Source organism: Panthera leo, chromosome B2 (assembly GCF_018350215.1).
Source record: "Panthera leo isolate Ple1 chromosome B2, P.leo_Ple1_pat1.1, whole genome shotgun sequence".
NCBI classification, from domain to species: Eukaryota; Metazoa; Chordata; class Mammalia; order Carnivora; family Felidae; genus Panthera; species Panthera leo.
Window position 1 is genome coordinate 140454582 of NC_056683.1, and position 19445 is coordinate 140474026.

The 19445-nt window shown below is 40.2% G+C and overlaps 1 protein-coding gene across 8 annotated transcripts in view; it reads left to right on the forward strand.

Annotated features, from left to right (window-relative positions):
- ARID1B (AT-rich interaction domain 1B) overlaps positions 1 to 19445 on the forward strand; it is a 447597-nt gene that overhangs the window by 120585 nt on the left and 307567 nt on the right. For all 8 annotated transcript variants that reach the window (XM_042940136.1, XM_042940142.1, XM_042940137.1 and 5 more), the window contains exon 3: positions 14564 to 14713. In XM_042940136.1, coding sequence (XP_042796070.1) covers positions 14564 to 14713 — 150 coding nt within the window. The remainder of the gene's footprint in view (positions 1 to 14563; positions 14714 to 19445) is intronic.

Consider the following 19445-nt stretch of genomic DNA (forward strand, 5'->3'; position numbering starts at 1 on the left):
TCATACATTTTTCACCATATGTGTCATTTGAAGTTTGGGATAGATAGATTAATGAGTACATGTTTCTCCCTTAAAAAAAAAAATCTCATGGAACAGTTAGTTAGACTGTATGTTTTTTTTAATATTTTTTTTAACATTTATTTTTGAGAGACAGAGAGAGACAGCATGAGTGGGGGGTGGGGGGAACAGAGACAGAGGGAGACACAGAACCCGAAGCAGGCCTCAGGCTCTGAGCTGTCAGCACAGAGCCCGATGCGGGGCTCAAACCCATGGACTGTGAGATCATGACCTGAGCCGAAGTCGGACGCTCAACCGACTGAGCTACCCAGACGCCCCTAGACTGTATATTTAAAAAAAAATTTTTTTTAGTGTTTATTTATTTTTGAGAGAGAGAGAGAGAGAGAGATAGCACACTAGAGCGAGCGGGGGAGGGGCAGAGGAAGAGGGAGACAGAATCCGAGCAGGCTCCAGGCTCTGAGCTGTCAGCATAGAGCCCGATGCGGGGCTCGAACTCATGAGCTGTGAGATCATGATCTGAGCCGAAGGCAGACACTTAACTGACTGAACCACCCGGGCACCCCTAGATTGTATATTTTTAAAGGATCATGTTTTAATACAATATAGTTTTTAAAATTCTTTTTTTTTTTTTTGGCAGGATAGAAAAACAGATATAGAAAGGCTATAGAAGCAGCTAGCACCCTAGTGCTAGTTAGTAACAGTATAATCACATAGCATTCCACCCATCTTTCATTAAAAGCAGAAATTGGGGGGGCGCCTGGGTGGCTCAGTCGGTTGAGTGTCCAACTTCGGCTCGGGTCATGATCTTGTGGTCTGTGAGTTCGAGCCCTGCATCAGGCTCTGTGCTGATAGCACAGAGCCTGGAGCCTGTTTTGGATTCTGTGTCTCCCTCTCTCTCTGGCCCTCCCCCGTCCATGCTCTGTTTCTCTCTGTCTCAAAAATAAATAAACGTTAAAAAAAAAAAAAAACAGAAATTAGGAAAAACTTAAAAGTTGTATTAAAAAAAACAGCGCGCGCGCGCGCACACACACACACACACACACACACACACACACACACCCAAGTCATTTGTACGCATGGTGTGAAATCTCCAAGCTAGAAAGAGTCTGCAGTGCACAGTTTTCTCCTCCTGTCCCTCCACCGTTGACTTCTCCTCCACAGAAGATACCAGTTACTTGTCTCTCTGTTGGCTGTTTGAACATTCTAGTCGTGCTGTGGTGAAGGCCTGTTGTCCCTGTTTCCCCCTCTCCGTGGTTCTCTCGAGCAGACCAGTCTTCGCAATCTGGCATTCTCTGCACATGTTCCAGCCATGCGGTTCCAAAGTTGACATTGCAGCCTCGGCAAAGGTCATCTCTTTAAAATTCTCTGAAATTCCCCTTTGGCACATCCGTGTTGGCAGCTGGGTTTATATAGGAAAGTGGTAAAGCTCTTGGCTCCTCTTTTTGTGCTTTACAAAAATAGAAATCTCTGGCCAGCAGGGCAGCTGGGCAAGCAGCTCCTTGGTCAGTTCCCATCAGCTGCCCTCTCTGAGTGTTTTCCCTCTTACCTGCTGGCGGTGGCGACCTCACCCGGACCCGGGGCCCGAGTGGGTGGGTTTTAAAAACATGAGCAGACTGTAGCCTGACACATATTTTAAAGTCTTATTAGAAAACCCTGCTGTTCTGACATGTGTGAGAGGTACCGTTGTACTGTTTTGACTTCTGATCCTGTCATTGTCTTGTATTTTTGAACGACTCGAAGATGATATTCACTGATCCAAAACTACCTGTTGCCTTTTGAGCAGTAGTATAACAAGAAAGATGGAAACTCCGAATGGCTTTCCAGTGAGGTGAATTCCTTACAAACTAAATGACATAACGCGCCTGTTTTCTTGGGAACGTGCTGCTCTCTTGGATGGAGACGACTGACTCCCTGTGAGGCAGCACAAACCTTTTTCTTTTCAAGTAGCTGTTTCTAGGAAAATGTTGCTTCTCTTAGCCGAATTGACCTATTTATGACTAGAGACTGCCTTCAGAGCCCTTCACTGCTTTCTGTGTGCACCGTGGCCTCCACAGAAGTAGAGCTGTGTGCTAGTCACCGCAGCGTATTTCCAGTTGTGATTCTCTAATTTAAAAACGACTGCATATGTTGGGTGTGGAAAATACTTATTTTTGATTTTGTGTTAAATGCAAACTCTGGAAACCTCGATGTTGCAGGCTTCCGTGTTAGAAACAAGCATCGTCCTTTTATTGTTAGTTTTTTTGCTGCTTGTATTATTATTGAAATAAGATATGTAGACTCCTAGATGGGTTTTTCTCCCCTGTGATAGTTTATGGAAGATTTTAGACCACTTGTTTTTGTGCGTTGCTTCTCTTTTCTTCAAGAAGAGATGTTGTGTAGTATGTCTTTTGCTCTTAGCACACCCTTCCTTTCCCTCCCCTAAGACCAAGTTTATGTACGTTGGAAATATGCTATCTTTTTCAGCCCAAAGTTTTGGAATGAGATTTATCATGTTGTGCATTACACGCAGACTTTTTCTCTGAAGCTGCAATTTTTTTCCCGTTATGCTTGTTTTATCAAAAAGCATACTGTAGCCTTTATAGATCTGTGATATCAAATGCCCTCGATGGATCCTTGGGAAGAAAGTGTTTTAAAGTGCATAATTAGGGTACTTGAGCATAAAACTACAATTATACACTTGTGTGTTAATTTTGTGTACAGTAAGACTTTAGTTCAACACTGGTTGTAAATGAGAGAGGAAGCATTTTACTGCCAGTGAATGCCTGCATTTTATGAATACTTAAAATCTTCTCTAATTGGCTGACCTGGAAGAAAAGGTGAAAACATCTGTAGTTAGGAGGTAGAGGAGAGAATACAAAATGTGTAAAAAAAAAAAGAAAAAGTAACCAGAAAAGTAATCTTAACTCTTGTGTGAACCATACTCACTGTGCCTTTGGAAGCATTCATGCTATTTTAGTTGCTATTCCACAATAAAGACTAGCTGACTTACAAGCATTTTGATGAGCCAGCGAAATTAATCAAGGGACAGAGTGAGAGAGATAGTTGACAAGGAATCTTTGATCTGATAGAATAAAGGCTTCGGCTTGCACTGGTCGACCATACGTTTGTTACTCAGATTCTGCGTGCAAGCATTAGGGGGCACTCCTTGAAGCTCGGAGTTAATTTTATGAAAAAGGATGTACCACTTTATGAAATGGATAATAATGTTCCAGAAGTAGTTACCCTCAAGAGGTAGCATGGGCTAGAAATATAAATTAATTTAAGAAGGGTATAAATAAATTCATGGATAATAGAATGATAATGATTATAAAGCGGAAATAAAGGCTGTTCAGGACATATCCCTGACTTTTGGAAATTGAGGTCATGAGAGGCACTACCATTTAGTTCCCACAGCCATACAGAATATTCACTCTGCAGAACATTGTCTGACCTAGTATTCGCTGAAGCTGTGATTTGCTAAATATAGAGCAGTTAGACTTAGAATTAAGCAGTGAAATTTTGTAGGCAATTAATAATTGTAAAGAAGTCTAAGGGAGGTTGTATGTATATTATTTTCACTGTGCTTATGTTTATAACCTTAATATTGTATGTGCACCTGTCAAGGGGTTTTAGAAAACACATTTTTCATGTAAAAAGACTTCTACACTGGCGACCAATGAGAACTTTCCAGCTTTGTGACATGAATCAAAAAGCAATTTGTTCTCCACTGTAGAGAACAAACTAAACTGATGGTTACCTGAGGGGAGTTGGGGGTGGTGGTGAGTGAAATAGGGGAGGGGATTAAGAGGATACTTGTGATGAACACTGAGAATGTATAGAATTGTTGACTCACTGTACTGTGCATATGAAACTAATACTGTGTGTTAACTTCACTGGAATTAAAATACAAGAGAAAAAGAAAATGTGGAAAACCCAAAAAGCTCAGAATAGAAAGTGAAAAATCACCATATTCTATTCATCCAAAGAAATCCACTGTTAGTAATTGACACAAGTTTCGGGTCACTGTTGACAAATAATGCTACATATCGATCAGCTTGAAAGTCTCAGTAGTTTATAACAACAGATGTTTATTTTTCCTCTCATGGGTCTGTGGGTTGGTTGGGCCGATTTTGAGGTGGACTCTGCTGGGTCCAGGCAAGACATCTGGGTTGGGTTCCCTGCATGCGATTTATTTTGGGTTCCCAGATGGGACCGAAGAGCTGCAGGGTGCTAAAATTTTCCAGTGAGATGATATGATGGGATAGATGCCGGGCTGGGGAACAGTGGGTGGGGCTGTAGATGAAATAGCATTGGTCTTAAGTTGGTAATTGCTTAAACTGTGGGTTTTAATACTGTTCTTTCCACTCTTGGATGTGTTTAAAATTTTACATAGTGAGTTAAATTGGTGAAAAAAAAAAGTATCTTTTGATAGTTTAAGAATAAGCTAAAGGAGAGGGTTAAATCAGCCTAGATAATGTTGGTTATTTTTCAGGCCATAAAACAGCAGTGTTTGCGGCCTGGAAGTTATCTGTTAGGAACAAGGGCATAGACAAAAACGGAAGTGTGCTCCATAGCAACGTGAACTGTGTAACTGGCTTGTTTGTGTGGTTGGTCATCAAGCCTGTTCTGGTGTTTAAGACACTGCTTGACCCCTGAATGCTTTGCCAACTCCTTCTTCAAATCTGGGTACTCTTTTTTTTTTTTTTTCTTAAGGGAAGCTGGACAGAATTTGAAGGAACTTAGCTTGAGTGTACTATGCATACAGTAAGCACTCAGTACACATTCGTTGATTGTTTCTTGTTTTTCAAGCATGAAGGAGTAATTTCAGGAAATTGTGGAGGTATGTTGTTTCGTCTGTTTTTCTTAAGACAAGCCTAAGAACAAGATTTATTTTTCTTTTTAAAATAAAGTAAGAAAAAAAAGGGACCTAAATTGTTTAGAAGTCTCAACTGGGGACTTAGCTTAAGGGATTGTAGATTATGGGGCAGTGGTAGGTAGAATCTTGACCTTGTAAACTTTATTTATTACCTCCTAGCACATTCTTTTTGACTGGACATGTTGACATAATAAAATTTCCTCATGCAATTGGTTCAACCACACATCGGCTTAACATCTGAATTCCTTGCTGTAGGGAATTTTCAGTCTGACTCTTATGCATGAAAAACAGTGTTTGATCTTTCTGTGAAATCAGAAGCCGGCAGAATTTGCCACAGTAATGACTAAAAAATGTAACTGTTGTGTACTTATGATTTGTCCTGTGCCTTTTCCCTTCCCATTTTGTGGAATTTACCTGGAGGGGCTCAAGCCTATGATGGAAAACAAACAAAAATTAAGGAGCTTTCTGCTGTTAAAGGCAAATTGTTTTAAGACACTCTTCTGATAACTCTTAAATAGACCACAATAAATAATCCCAAATCAATTAATTGCATTTTGTTCTAGATTTGTGAAAAACACGGAGTTCGTTTAAGAAATGGTAGATAACATTTTGGTGTTTATTCCTTTAAGCTACAAATTCTTTACTCAGAAAACCACACACACACAGATTTTTCATATTACAGGATAGCATTTTGTTACATATACTATTTTGTACCCTGCTATCCCTTAAGTCCCACCTTAATAATCATTCTTGCTATTAAATACATATTATCTCCAGTGAGGTTCATTAATAAGCTGATATGTTCTGGGTACCTGGGTGGTTCAGTTGGTTAAGCATTGACTTCAGCTCAGGTCATGATCTAATGGCTCATGGGTTCCAGCCCTGTGTCGGGCTCTGTGCTGACAGCTCAGAGCCTGGAGCCTGCTTTGGATTCTGTGTCTCCCTCTCTCTCTGCCCCTTCCCTGTTCATGTTTCTTTTCTCTCTCTCTCTCTTTCTCTTTAGCAAAAATAAACAAACATTAAAAAAAATTATGGGGCGCCTGGGTGGCTTGGTTGGTTGAGCGTCCGACTTTGGCTCAGGTCATGGTCTTGCAGTTTGTGAGTTCGAGCCCCACGTTGGGCTCTGGGCTGACAGCTCGGAGCCTGGAGCCTGCTTCGGATTCTGTGTCTCTCCATCTCTCAGCCCCTCCCCTGCTCATGCTGTATGTCTCTCTGTCTCTCAATAATAAATAAACGTTAAAAAAAATTAAAAAAAAATATGGGGTGCCTGGGTGGCTCAGTCAGTTAAACATCTGACTTCAGCTCAAGTCACCATCTCACAGTTCATGAGTTTGAGCCCCATGTCGGGCTCTGTGCTGACAGCCTGGAGCCTGTTTCAGATTCTATGTCTCCCCCTCTCTGCCCCTCCCCTTCTCTCTCTCTCTCTCTGTCTCTCTCTCTCTCTCTCTCTCTCAAAAATAAAAACAAACATTTAAAAAAATTTTAAAAAATCAGATATATTCTTGAATCCTGCCCCCACCCCAACCAATCCCTGTTGATGGACATTTAGACATTTAGGCTATTTACATATTTTCAGTGGCAATGCTATCATGGGGGTGCAGTGAGCTTGCTACACGTATCTTTGCATACTTGTTTCACATTTTTTCTCAAGGTATCTTCTTAAAAGTAGAATTGTTTCTGTACATATTATAACTTGCCCTAGATGTTTGAATTTACATACGCACCATGATTATTTCAGTATACCTAATCGCAGTGTACTGTTTTGGATTACATAAAGTGAAAATATGAAAACTCCTTGTTAAGTATCTAGGAACAGTCATTGTCAAGTAGGAAATTTACATGTAGGCATAAATAAGGCAGTGATGGTTTAACATAAATATGCTATAAAACGTGAAGTCAAAACTTTAGATACATTAGTTGTTAAGTATACATGTTCTGCTAGTGGTTTTTAAAGGTATAACTTACATACACTAAAATGCTCAGATCTTAAGTGTACCATTTGATGAATTTTGACACATAGGTACATCCATGAAACTACCAACCCAGTTAAGATGCAGAATATTTTTGTCACTCCCACAAATTCCTTCATGCCTGTTTTTAGCCATTCTCCATATTTCACAACCGATGTTAAGATCTTTCTATTACCATATATTAAGTTCGTGTGATTTCGAATTTCACATAAACAGGTAATACTGTGTGTTGAATGTGTCTACACTTAATATAGTTCTGGAGGGAACTGTAGATACCAAACCAGACTATACTTTTTAGAACAAAAGGATCTGAGGCTGATGTGAAAATTATATTAAGAACAGTAGGTCTTTCAAAAGAATGAAGTTAGACCCTTAACTTACACTGTGCACAAAAAATTAACTCAAAATGGATTCACAGACCTAAACATAAGAGCTAAAATCTATAGAACCCCTTTTTTCCCCCCTTAAAGTTTATTTATTTATTTTGAGAGACAGAGAATCCCAAGCAGGCCCTGTGCTGTCAGCACAGAGCCCGACATGAGGTTCCATCTCATGAACCGTGAGATCCTGACCTGAGCCGAAATCAGGAGTTGGATGCTTGACTGAGCCACCCAGGTGCCCCAGAATCTATAGAACTCTTAGAAGAGGGGTGCCTAGGCCGGCTTAGTCGGTGGAGTGTGTGACTCTTGATCTTGGGATTTTGAGTTCAATCCCCACGTTGGGCGCATAGAGATTACTTAAATACACACACACACACACACACACACACACACACACACATACATATACACACACACACACATATATATACATATATACACACACATACACACACATATATATATACACACACACATATACATACGTACTTATATAAAAACATATACACACATTTAGGTAATATACATATGTAATATACACTTATATACATATGTAAAAGTATATACATATATAAAAGTATATACATATATATAAATATATACATATATATATTTAAGAAATAAAATTCTTAGAAGAAAACATAGGGGAAAGCTTCATGACATTAGATATAGCAGTAATTTCTTGAATGTGAAGCCAATGCACAGGCAACAAAGGAAAAGATAGGTAAATTGGACTACATCAAAATTAAAAACTTTGTGCACCAAAGGACACTAGTCAAGAGAATGGGGGCACCTGGGTGGCTCAGTCAGTAAAGGGTCTGACTTCGGCTCAGGTCATGATCCCAACAGTTCGTGAGTTTGAGCCCTGCATCTAGCTTTGCGCTGGCAGTGTGGAGCCTGAACCAGAGATTCTCTCTCTTTCTCTCCCTCTCTCTCTACCCCTCTCCCACTTGCGTGTGTGCCCTCTTTCTTTCTCCTTCTCTCTTTCAAAATAAACTTAAAAAAAGATAATGCAAAGGCAACTAATACAATGGAATATTTGCAAATCCTATGCCACATAGGGGATTAATATCCAAAATATTTAATGCACTCCTACAATTCAACAACAGAAAACAATCTAATTAATAAATGGGCAAAGGAGATAAATACATTTTTCCAAGTAAGATAAACAAATGGCCAGTAAGCATGTAGAAGGTGCTCAACACCACTGATCATTAGGGAAATGAAAGTCAGACACACAAGGAGTATGATACCACTTCATACCCAGTAGGATGGCTATTACAAAACAAACAAACAAGCAGAAAACAGCAAGTGCTGTCAAGGATGTGGAGAAATTGGAACACTTGTGCACTGCTGGTGGGAATATAAAATGGTACAGCCACCGTGAAAACAGTATGGCGGTTCCTCACAGAATTAAGCATAGAACTACCACGTGATCCAGCAATTCCACTACTGGGTGTTTATCCGTAAATACTTGAACAGATGTTCATGTGTCCTTTTTCATGGCAGCATTGCTTGTAATGACCCCAAAATAGAAACAACCCAAGTGTCCATGATGGATGACTAGATAAGATGATTTCCCTATATTAACGTGTCTGTGATAAATTTAGGACGATGTAAAGTATTTCTTTTCATCTTAAATTGTTTCCCTCTAAAAGGAAGGACAAAAGTGATAATGTAAATAGATTCAGATAATCCAGAGGTGACAGATCTGTAATAGAAACCAAAGTGTATTTTAGTAACATAACTTCCTAATCAAGGAGGATTATAATATCTGTTCCCAATGTTTTTGTAAGCTGTTGTGGAGATAGAACATTGGACGGGACGATTGTGTAGCCCAAGGCGGAAAGCTCTTACATTTATATGTCGGTGGTGTGTGATTTATAGTATGTGTTTTATATACCTATTCCAGGAGGTTCAGTCAACAAATACTCATTGAGCTCTTACTGCGGGCCAGGCCTTGTGAGTGCAGTGATGAACTAAACTGCCAAGACCCCATTTTCTGTGAGATTTACATTCCAGTGAGTGTGATAATATGCTTGTAGTCAGGTACATTTGAGAAATCCCAGATTTAAAGGTGGATGTGTTTCCTAACTTCTTTTAATATACTTAACACACCTTTTAATATACTTGTACGTTATGTTTTATATTTTTATGTTTACTTCTCAAATTTTTTCGATTATAGGATTCATTTCTGTGAATTAACTTGCCAGATTAGTGCCCCTTGTAGGTGCCATTAGGTTTCGCTGGCGTAAAGTCCTTCCTGTCAGGGATTTATCAATCTTCAGGAAAGGTAGGAGACCCTCGTGAAGTCTTTGGCTTCATCTTGCCCCTTGTGAAAGGCAAGAGATTAGGGGACCTGACTTAGCAGTCAGGGATGGGTCTCTGGAGCAAAGATCTAGCTGGGCCTCTTTAAATAAAGCAGCTGACCAAGGCATTTTCCTCTCCAGCCCCTTCATGGGGCCTGCCTCCTGCTTTGTGTGCATGCTGGGGTGACGTCTATGCCTCTGCCTTTTTGGGGGAGGGGAGATGTGGGATGGGGGGAGGTGAGCTCTTTATTTCAGAATTTTAAATTATGAAACAATTTACGCATACAGAAAAGTACGGAAACAAATATAATGGACAGTTGTGTAACTACACCAAAATGGTTGGGTGTTAACATTTTGCCACATCTCCATATCTCCGTCTTTTTATAAAGGAAAAAATGCAGGACTGAGCGCCATCCCATCTCTTCCCCTCTCCCCCCTCCAGAGAGTGTCATCTGTTTCCTTTTCAATGCATGGTTTTCAGTGAATACTTTAACTATATATATATATACACACACATATATATATATGTATGTGTGTGTATATATATATGTATATAATAACTATATATATATATAAACCCCCGAACAGTATTTTTTGTGTGTATTAAAAATTCAGACAAATGCTATTATATTGCATTCTTTTGTTGCTTTTTAAAAAAATTCAGCATTATATTGTTTAGATTTGAGCCATTTTGATCTGTGGGCCTTAACTACATCCTTTTTTTTTTTTTTTGGTAATTGTATAGAATTCCATTGTATGGCTATAGCAAAGTATGTTTTCTTTCCATTTATCTACTTGTCAGAGTTCGATTGTGTCCTCTTTCTGGCTTTGTAAATACTATTGCATCGAGTATCCTTCTTGGGACACCTGTGAGTGTTTTCGTGTGCATGTATTTATAAGGGGAATTGCTGGATTATGGGGTCAGTGCACCTTTAAACTTGGTGAGGAAACTGTTTTCTAAAACTTCTTTAGAACGAAAACTGGAGAGAAGATAAACCTTGATTATTTCTTCAATTTTGAAATACGAGCAAAGGGTTCAGGATAAGGTATAGTGAAAAACGGGGCCCAGAATTTCTGTACATCTAACATGATACAGAGATGTGAAAGTTGATACTCCCATTTTTTATCAGAGTGGTTTCCTAAAATAAACACTTAAAGTAAATGGATCATTTTTAGCTATACTTTTTCCCTCTTCAGTAATATAGGAAAGTATTCATATCTCTTTGAAAATTGGAATAAATTTTTTGTTATTATGTGTGCTCACGCTCCACTGTAAGATCTTCTTTATTTAGAAATGAGTGAAATAAATTCTTGTTTTTAAAAAACAGAAAAGCTCTGCTCTCAGGCATTTTCTGGAGATTTCCATTTGGTTTAGCTTAGTGATATTTTTATTCAAACTGTGATAAAGGTCCAGAGCGTTGGCTGGGTATATAATGGCCTAGAGGGTAAGCGGTTAATAGCCGAGCACTGTGCCGCTGTTAGCGTGAAGTTCACTGGTTTGCCTGTTAGATGAAGCTGAACGTAGGCATCTCAAAGAGTTGGGTGGTACAAGTGATTTCAGTTTTATAAGATGTTCCTTCGTTAATTTAATTCTTTATATAATAACTTGATTCAGGAATCCACTGAACAACATCCATTCATTCAGCAAACATTTATTGACTGGCAGGCCCTCTCCCCAGAGACATTCCATGAATGTGGGAGCTTAATGTCTAGTGATGAGGACAAACAGTAAACACAACACCCAATTAAGGGGTTTACTGACTCAGACCATCTCTGCCGTGTGAAATGGAGTTGGAACTGGCATGAGAAAGACGGTTGGGGCTGTGCTTGTGTAGTTAGGCTGGCCCAGGGAGGGTGGATCTGAGCTACAAGTGCTTCGTGACCCCAGCTCCCGGCACTTGGTCCCTGGTCCTCAGTGAAGTCTTGGTTGCATTTCCCTTGCACCCAACATTCTGGGGATGTCACTTCTCCTGAAGGTGTTTGAGAACCAAGACGTACGCGAGAAGACCCTCAGCAGCCAAAATGGATTTTACAGGATTCGAGGCGGTAACGGCTCCCACGCTCCCCTCATGGACGAGTCCCCTGGGCCTTCGTGTTTTTAACCAGTGTCACGGGCTCCTCAGTCCTCAGCAGATTCCGTTGAGGATGGAGGTCAGTGGTGAGCGGTGGCCGGGTGCCTGGGTGGCACGTAAGGCAGGCGGCAGAGCGAGACCATAGTTACCCAGTGGGGTTTGTGCAGACGGCTTTCGGCAGGAGGCTCCGGGGCCTTTAGTGTATCCTGGCTCAACCTGCTGATTTATGTTTTATGATGGTGGTTGTTTGGCTTAAGATTTTAGAAAAGTATATGATAGATCTTTGAAAGCCATGCCTCTGAATTGATTAAAGCAAGAGCAGTGTTGATGATTAAAGAACGTAGACTTTAGTTCCAGACAACTGAGGCGTTAGATTTAGAAATTGAGTTTTGAAAGAAAAACTTAGGAAATACTTAATATTTTAGAGAGAGCACTGCAACTTGTAGTTTAAGAAGTAATGGCATCTGTGTAGAATTCCAGGTAGGATTATTATATTGCTGGTTATAATAGGAACATGAGTTAATAGAGAAAGTAGGCCCTATCTTGTAGATAGGGGTGTGAGACAGATACGGTTACGGGACTGACCATGTTCACACAAGTGAGGCACAGTAGGACTCGGATTTGGACTTGACACGTTTCTAACCCAAAGACTCTTCAGCTAAACAGAGTTCAGTGATCTCTGCTTCAACGTGGCTGCCATGGAAGGACAGGGGACGGGGTTCAGTTGATGGGCAACCAGGACGCAGGTCTCACTGACAGGCTGATTGTCCCGTGTTATAAATCACCTCACCCCAGGCTTTCGGAGGGGGAGCTGCCAGTTAGGTCAGTACCAGGCGAATTAGGCCCATGTATCTAAAAGGGGAGCAAATAGGTTTAATGGTGGAAGACCGCTGTAAAATTTCCCAAGCAGAAGTTTTGGATGGTTTCTCCTCCGAAGTTGGCCGTGTTCTGCGGACTGCGGCCGTGGCTCCGTTGAACGTTTGCTTGTAGTCCCAGCAGCCTACCTGGGCTCCCCTGCACCCTGACTTGCCCCCCGCCGCCTTTGGAGAGCTCGAATAGACCGTGAGGGTCTAACACGTGCATGGCTGCTCCAGTGTTAGTCGCTGCCTACAACACGCTCTGTTGTTGTCCTTCTTAGAAAGTAGAGCCCCGCTCCCCAAACGGCACATTCATACTGTGTGTAAGGGTTTCTGTAAACCAGAAAGTCAACATATTAAAGTGCAATTCCCAGGGGAGTCGCCGGCTGTGTTGATTGAGCTTTACAGTAGTTTTAACACTGGCAAAAGTGTTATCCTAACTGCTTCAAATCAAACTGCAAAGATGCTTGTGTGAAATCTAGTATTAGATATCAAATCAACATATGGGTGCTGAACGGAAGGATATGTGTTGTGGTAGTATACGATATTCTAGCATGTGGAGTTGTATTTTATGGAAATTCTTTGGCTTGGCTTATGGCAGGGACATACATTCATTATGAGATATCAAGCTGTAAAATAAATAAAAGCAAAGAATTCAACTGTGCAGTTAAATGGTTTTCAGCACAAACTTGTCTGCTCTACTAACGTAGGGTCTGCGTGATGAGGCATTTGTGAGCCATTGTGGCCAAACGTTCGTGATTGTTGTTGACAGGCCTTGACGATAATCTAGATCAGGTCAGAAAGAAAATGAACTTTAGCTTTTGGCATTTTTCTCCTTTTTCTTCATTGTATGTCTTAACAAATTACCGTTCTAATTGGTGTTAGAGGCAAAGCGTTGAATATTTTTCTCCCTTTACCATTCCTTCTTTTTCCTCATTTGGTATTTTATAGCGATTGCGTTTTTAAATGTGTGTCTGGAACAGATCACTGAATCCTTGAGTATGTGGGCTCACGGGCTTCTAGTTCTGAGGGTTTTCAGATGGACCATGTTGTTATTAAGAGTGCCTTGGTCATCCTCGTCTCTGGGGTGCTTTTTGCTATCCTGATCCCGTTTTCCTTTTCCTCTGTTGTTCTCTCTTCCAATTAGAGGGGAAAAATAAGGCAATAGAGTTTTCATTTGAAAAAAAATTTAAAAGTATCATCCGTGGTGTATTACATGAGGAAGGACTTTCCTTTGAGCAAAGATTATAAGGATGTTTAGGTTCGTGCAAATTAGAGACGGGGGAGGGAAGACTCATCTAGAACATTTTTGCCTGTGTCTTTGGCCTTTGCAGGGTAGTGCACTCTGCTTTACACCATCACGTGTTTCATCAAGTAGGAAAATACTATCTTACTATTAGATACGAATCCTCCCGTCAAGAACTCACGTTGTTGGTTATATTGTGTTACATGCATAGTACTGTCTTTTAAAAGGGTTTTATTTGATTGTAAAGTGACGTAGTTTCTTTTTAGCAAAAACAGTAAATAGAATTGCTAATGTAACTGGTGTAGTATCTGCTGCTATGTAGTTGGGGCTTTTTGACCTTCGTTGAAACAAAAATACGCCCTATACAGGTACCCAGGCCACAAGCATCCTACAAAATAGTAGTAAGTGCGCTTGGACTGTTGGAGTTCATTTTCATTTTGAGCTTGGCACAAGAATGGATTAACATAATGCTCTTTTGACTTTCTTAGAGGCTAATTGTTTTTTTTTTTCTTAACAGCATTTGATTAGTTTCACGTGTACAGTCTACGCCTCGCCAACTCAGCAGAGGCCGACGTGTCTTAATGTCAGTATTAGAAAATGCCCCCCCCCCCCCGCTGGATTTTTATGAGGTTATCAATATTTGATATCTGTTGAAATATTATTTTTTAAAACAAATTTTCTTTTTACTTCGTTGATAATATGTATCCAGAAGACAGTATGGCGATTTATGTAATGGAGGGAATTCAATTGCTTAGCCGAGAGCCCCCCGCACGTTGCTGAATCGAAACCGTATTTGACCGCCCTGGATTGCACATTTTGACTTTTCTCGCTTGTGTTTTGCTCGTCTTGTCGACAGATGCCGCCTCAGTATGGACAGCAAGGCGTGAGTGGTTACTGCCAGCAGGGCCAGCAGCCTTACTACAACCAGCAGCCGCAGCCCCCGCACCTCACCCCGCAGGCGCAGTATCTGCCGCCCCAGCCCCAGCAGCGGTACCAGCCCCAGCAGGTGAGCGCAGCCGCTGGGCCCCGCCCCCGGCCCGGCCCTCCAGGTCTGTGTCCCAAGGCCAGACTGGGCTCCGACGCGTCTTCCCGTCCCGCCTGAATGAGTCTGTTTTCGGTGGTGGGGGGGGGGGAGGTGCATGTAATATTGAGAAAATGCCGAAGTACACCAGATCGGAACTGCTCGTTTGTTTACGGATGGATGTTCGAAATTGTAGAGTGGGAAGAATACGCTTATTCGGAAAAAATGGTTTTATCCACCATTTCATCTTGCTAGTTGGCACCTACGTGGTGTTCCCATGTTGAGCTTTCTGGGGGCTTTTGTTTTAATGGTAAGTGCTACTCTATCAAACACCGTTGCCTGTGCAACGTTACTCTTCTTAAGCTACCTCATGAACGGATAATCACTTCAAAATACTAGAGGGAATCATGTACTTGAAGGATATTGAGCAGTGTGTAGTTTAAATTAGCCTCATTAAATACTCTTTTATGTTATCGGGCTGTGTATTTCAGCTCCCGTGATCGGTAGAAATATCGTACATACGCACGTGGCGAAGTGATTCAGTCTCCTCTTGTTTTCTAGAGGTTGGCACGGAGTGATAGGAAAGGGCTCTGTGAGCTCGGGACTCTTACTCTGAATCCAGATACACGTTTAATAGCACTTCCAGTGATACGCGTCAAAATGTAACTTTCCATTTCATATTTTCCTTCTTTCTCTTTTCATGGGGTGGAGAGGGAAGGCAGTGACATTGATGATTCAGTTTTCAAAGTGCTTGCACATGTTGAAGAGATTGTTGATGCTAAACAGGGTGAAAAAAAATACATGAAGTTTGGGGTGCCTGGGTGGCTCAGTCGTTAAGTGGCCAACTCTTGGTTTCGGCTCAGGTCGTGATCTCACGCTTTGTGATGTTGGGCCCCCAAGTTTGGCTCTGCGCTGACAGCACGGAGCCTGTGTGGGATTCTCTGTCTCTCCTCCTTCCCCTCTCGTGCTGTCATGTTCTCTCTTTCTCTAAAAATAAAATAAAGTTAAGGAAATAAATATGTGAAGCTTAATTTATTTTAATTTATTTTTATTTTTTTAAGTTTATTTTGTTTATTTTGAGAGAGAGCACGTGTGCATGTGCGCAGGGGAGGGGCAGAGAGAGGGCGAGAGAGAATCCCAAGCAGGCTCCGCGTCAGCCAGTGAGGGACTGGAACTCACGAACCTTGAGATCATAACCTAAGCCTAAGTCAAGAGTCAGATGCTTAATTGACTGAGCCACCCATGCGCCCTGGAAGCTTAATTTTAATTCAGCTGATTTCTTAAGTATTTTCTTGGGTTCTTTGGAATCTTTTCCCCTGTGACTTCTATTTAAGAGTTTTAAAGAGTTTATGACTTTAAACAAAACATGTTAAAACAGCAGAGATTGAAAATCCTGTAGAATCTTGTGGGTTTTTTTTGTAAATGTTTTCAAAATCCTGATACTAGATGAAGGAATTTATGGAGGTAGGAATGTATATTTCAGTTATTTGGTCTAGTCTTGTATTAAGATGTGGGAAAATTAAATAATCTTCCAATATCGTTTTTTTAAGTGAGAGAAACTAGTGTCTGAGTTTATGATATATAAAGTTCTAGGCTTTTTCAAGGGCTTTCAGCACCTGATTGAACTTCTTGGTAGACACAGGACGTTTTCTCATGCCATCAAAATTTAAGAAGGACTGAATAGAGAGATTACGTTAGCATTTTACTTTGGTGTGCTAAAATAAATCTCTGATTGTAAAACCAATCTGATTAAGGACTCTGAGTGCCTGGCATTTCCTTGGAGACCAAGCTCAAATTTACTTCCTTTATGAAGCATTCACTGATGTCTTCTGTCATGTGGCAATTAGTTATTTAATAGCCTTCACATTTAAATATTTAAAGCATACTACAGGTGAAATCTTATTTTAATGAATACTATTTTAATGTGCTTGGTTTAGGACTATTTTAGGCTTTGCTACTACCATTATTTTATTGATTTGAGTGTGGCAGATTATATGGTAGGAAATACTATATGTAGAACCATGGCTCTCTAATGTAATTATTGTCATTCCTGTATGTTCTGAGGGAGACAAAACATTTTTTGAACTCTATGAGAAAGGTTTTCTTGTTTTCATACTCCCCACCTGTAGAATGTTTTTTAACTTTCGGTAAGTTCATTATGGGACAAAGAGGTGGAGATCAGAGACATTTATGTGGCTGAATCAGAGGGTCTTGTTTGACAGGAAGAACTTCGGTATTTAGGGAGTTAGACGTTCAGATAGATTTGGGAAGTTTGCCTAGGAAATTAGAGTTAGCATTTTGGATATGGCTAGCACCTCCCAAAACAACGTAACAATGACCAACAGGATATTTTCAAAATCAAGCTAAATTTTAATAAGAATTTGTAATTCTGAATTCACATACATTTAAAAACCACAGAAAGCTCAACTATATTTAATGTAGTGAGCCAGTATTTCCTAACAGACAAAACATTCTTTTCTGTACACTTTCTCGTTTCCAAACAGCGTAACGTGGCCTATTGATTTTTATATTAGGGAATCAGTCAGCAAATAATACTTTGTGTCTTTTGTTAATAGGATTGATACAAAAAGTGATTTTCGGGTTCTATGAAGACACCTCACTCTGTGTCTTTAACATTTGTTAACGTGTTATGTTTTGAATAATCAATACATTCGTATATTTCAAAAAGTATGAGGGAAGGATACAGATAAGCTTCCCAGCACAGTCCTCCTGAGTAGTTCAGCCCCACCTCACCCTTTGCCAGATAACCACGTGAGTGGGTTATCTTGCATCTTTCTGGAGTATGTTTATACAAAAGAGCAAGATACCGTATTTTAGTATTAAATTATTAAATGTTTGTTTAGTTTTGAGATAGAGAGGACATGTATGTGTGCAAGCAGAGGAGGTACAGAAAGAGAGGGAGGGAGAGAGAGAATCCCAGGCAGGCTCTATGCTGTCAGCACAGAGCCCGACACGATCCACAAACCACAGGATCGTGACCAAAACCCAGAGTCAGATGCTTAACTGACTGAACCACCCAGGTGCCAAGATTCCATATTTAAATTTTTACTCCACTTTCCCACAAATGGTGGCATACTGTAACATGCACACTTTTCTGTTCTTTGTTGTCCTCTCCCACCCACTTAAGGGTGGTTTCTGTCGAACTTGCCAAAGGAGCACATTAAAGTAACCCTTCATTCTTTTTCATAGCTTCCTTTCATTTTATGGACACACCGAGATATATTTAACCAGTTCCCTTTTGATGGTCATTTAGATTAGTTTAAATTATTTGCACTTCAAACGAGACTGCCAAGATGAACTTTGTATATGTATCATTTTGTTAATGTGCGAGTCTATCTGTAGGATAAATTCCCGGAAGTGGGACTAGTGTGTCAATGGGTGTATGCAGTTACAGTTTTGGTAAATATTGCCAGATTGTTTCTTTGAGGGGTCGTACCAATGTATACTCACACTATCAGTGTGTGAGAGTACCGGTTTCCCTACACTTGTGCCAGTAGCATGGTTTTTACTAAGCTTCTGGATTTTTGCCAGTCTGATAATGTAATTTTAATTTGCATTTATCTTGTTTTGAGTTCTGTTGAATGTTTTATATACTTAAAAGCATTTGCATTTCTTTTTTTTTTATTGTGAATTCACACCTTTTTATCTTGAATTTTTCTATTCAATTGTTGGTCTTTTAAAAGTTGATTTAATAAAAACCTATATATATTAGGAAGACTGGATCTTTGCCTGTGATATGAGTTACCAACCACCTTCCTTCACCTTGTCATTCATCTTTTGACATTAATTATGGTTTGTTTGTTTGATCTTGCAGAGGGGCTTTTTAAATTTTAAAAGGTATGTATGTAGTCAAAATTATCACTCTTTTTAAGATCTCTGGATTTTTTTTTTTTTTTTTAAAGTGTGAGTTTGAGCCTTCCACACTCCAGAGTTTACAAAGGAGCTCTCCCATGTTATTTTGGGAGTATTTTCATGGATTCAGTTTTACGTTTCACTTACCCTAATCCAGCTTAACTGTTTTTTTTTTTTTTTTTTTTTTTTTTTTTTTTTTTTTTTTGGCCAGATCTTTAAGTGCCTTCTCTTGTGTAAGCTATTATGTTAGGGCTCTATAGAGAAACAGAATGTGTGTGTGTGTGTGTGTGTGTGTGTGTGTGTGTGTACACATATTCACATATCCTATTTGGTTAGGATAAAGAGATTTGTTGTAAGGAATTGGCTTATACAATTATGGAAGCTGGCAAGTCCAGAGCCTGCGTTGTGAGCCAGCAGGTGGAGATTCAGGAGAGCTGATGGTGGTGATGAAATCTGAAGGCAGTCTGCTGGACTGCAATTCCAAGTAATTCCTGGAATTACTTGGAGAGGTTGGTCTTTTTGCTCTATTCATGCTTCAACTACCCACCTTACCCAAAGTCACTGATTTAAATGTTAATTCATCCAAAAGCACTTTCCAAGTTGACCCATAGAATTAACCATTACAGTTACCTTTCCCCAATTGATTGGAGATGCCCCTTTTATTATTTGCTTGGATTCCCGTAGGTATAATGTTTGGGGTTATTCTGGGGTTTTTGTTCTTTTTCATGGGTCCCTTTTTAAAAAAGTTTGTTTATTTATTTTTGGAGAAAGAGAGTGAGAGAGTGCACACATGGGGACCGGCAGAGAGAAAGGGAGAGAGAGAGAATCCCAGGCTGGCTCTGTG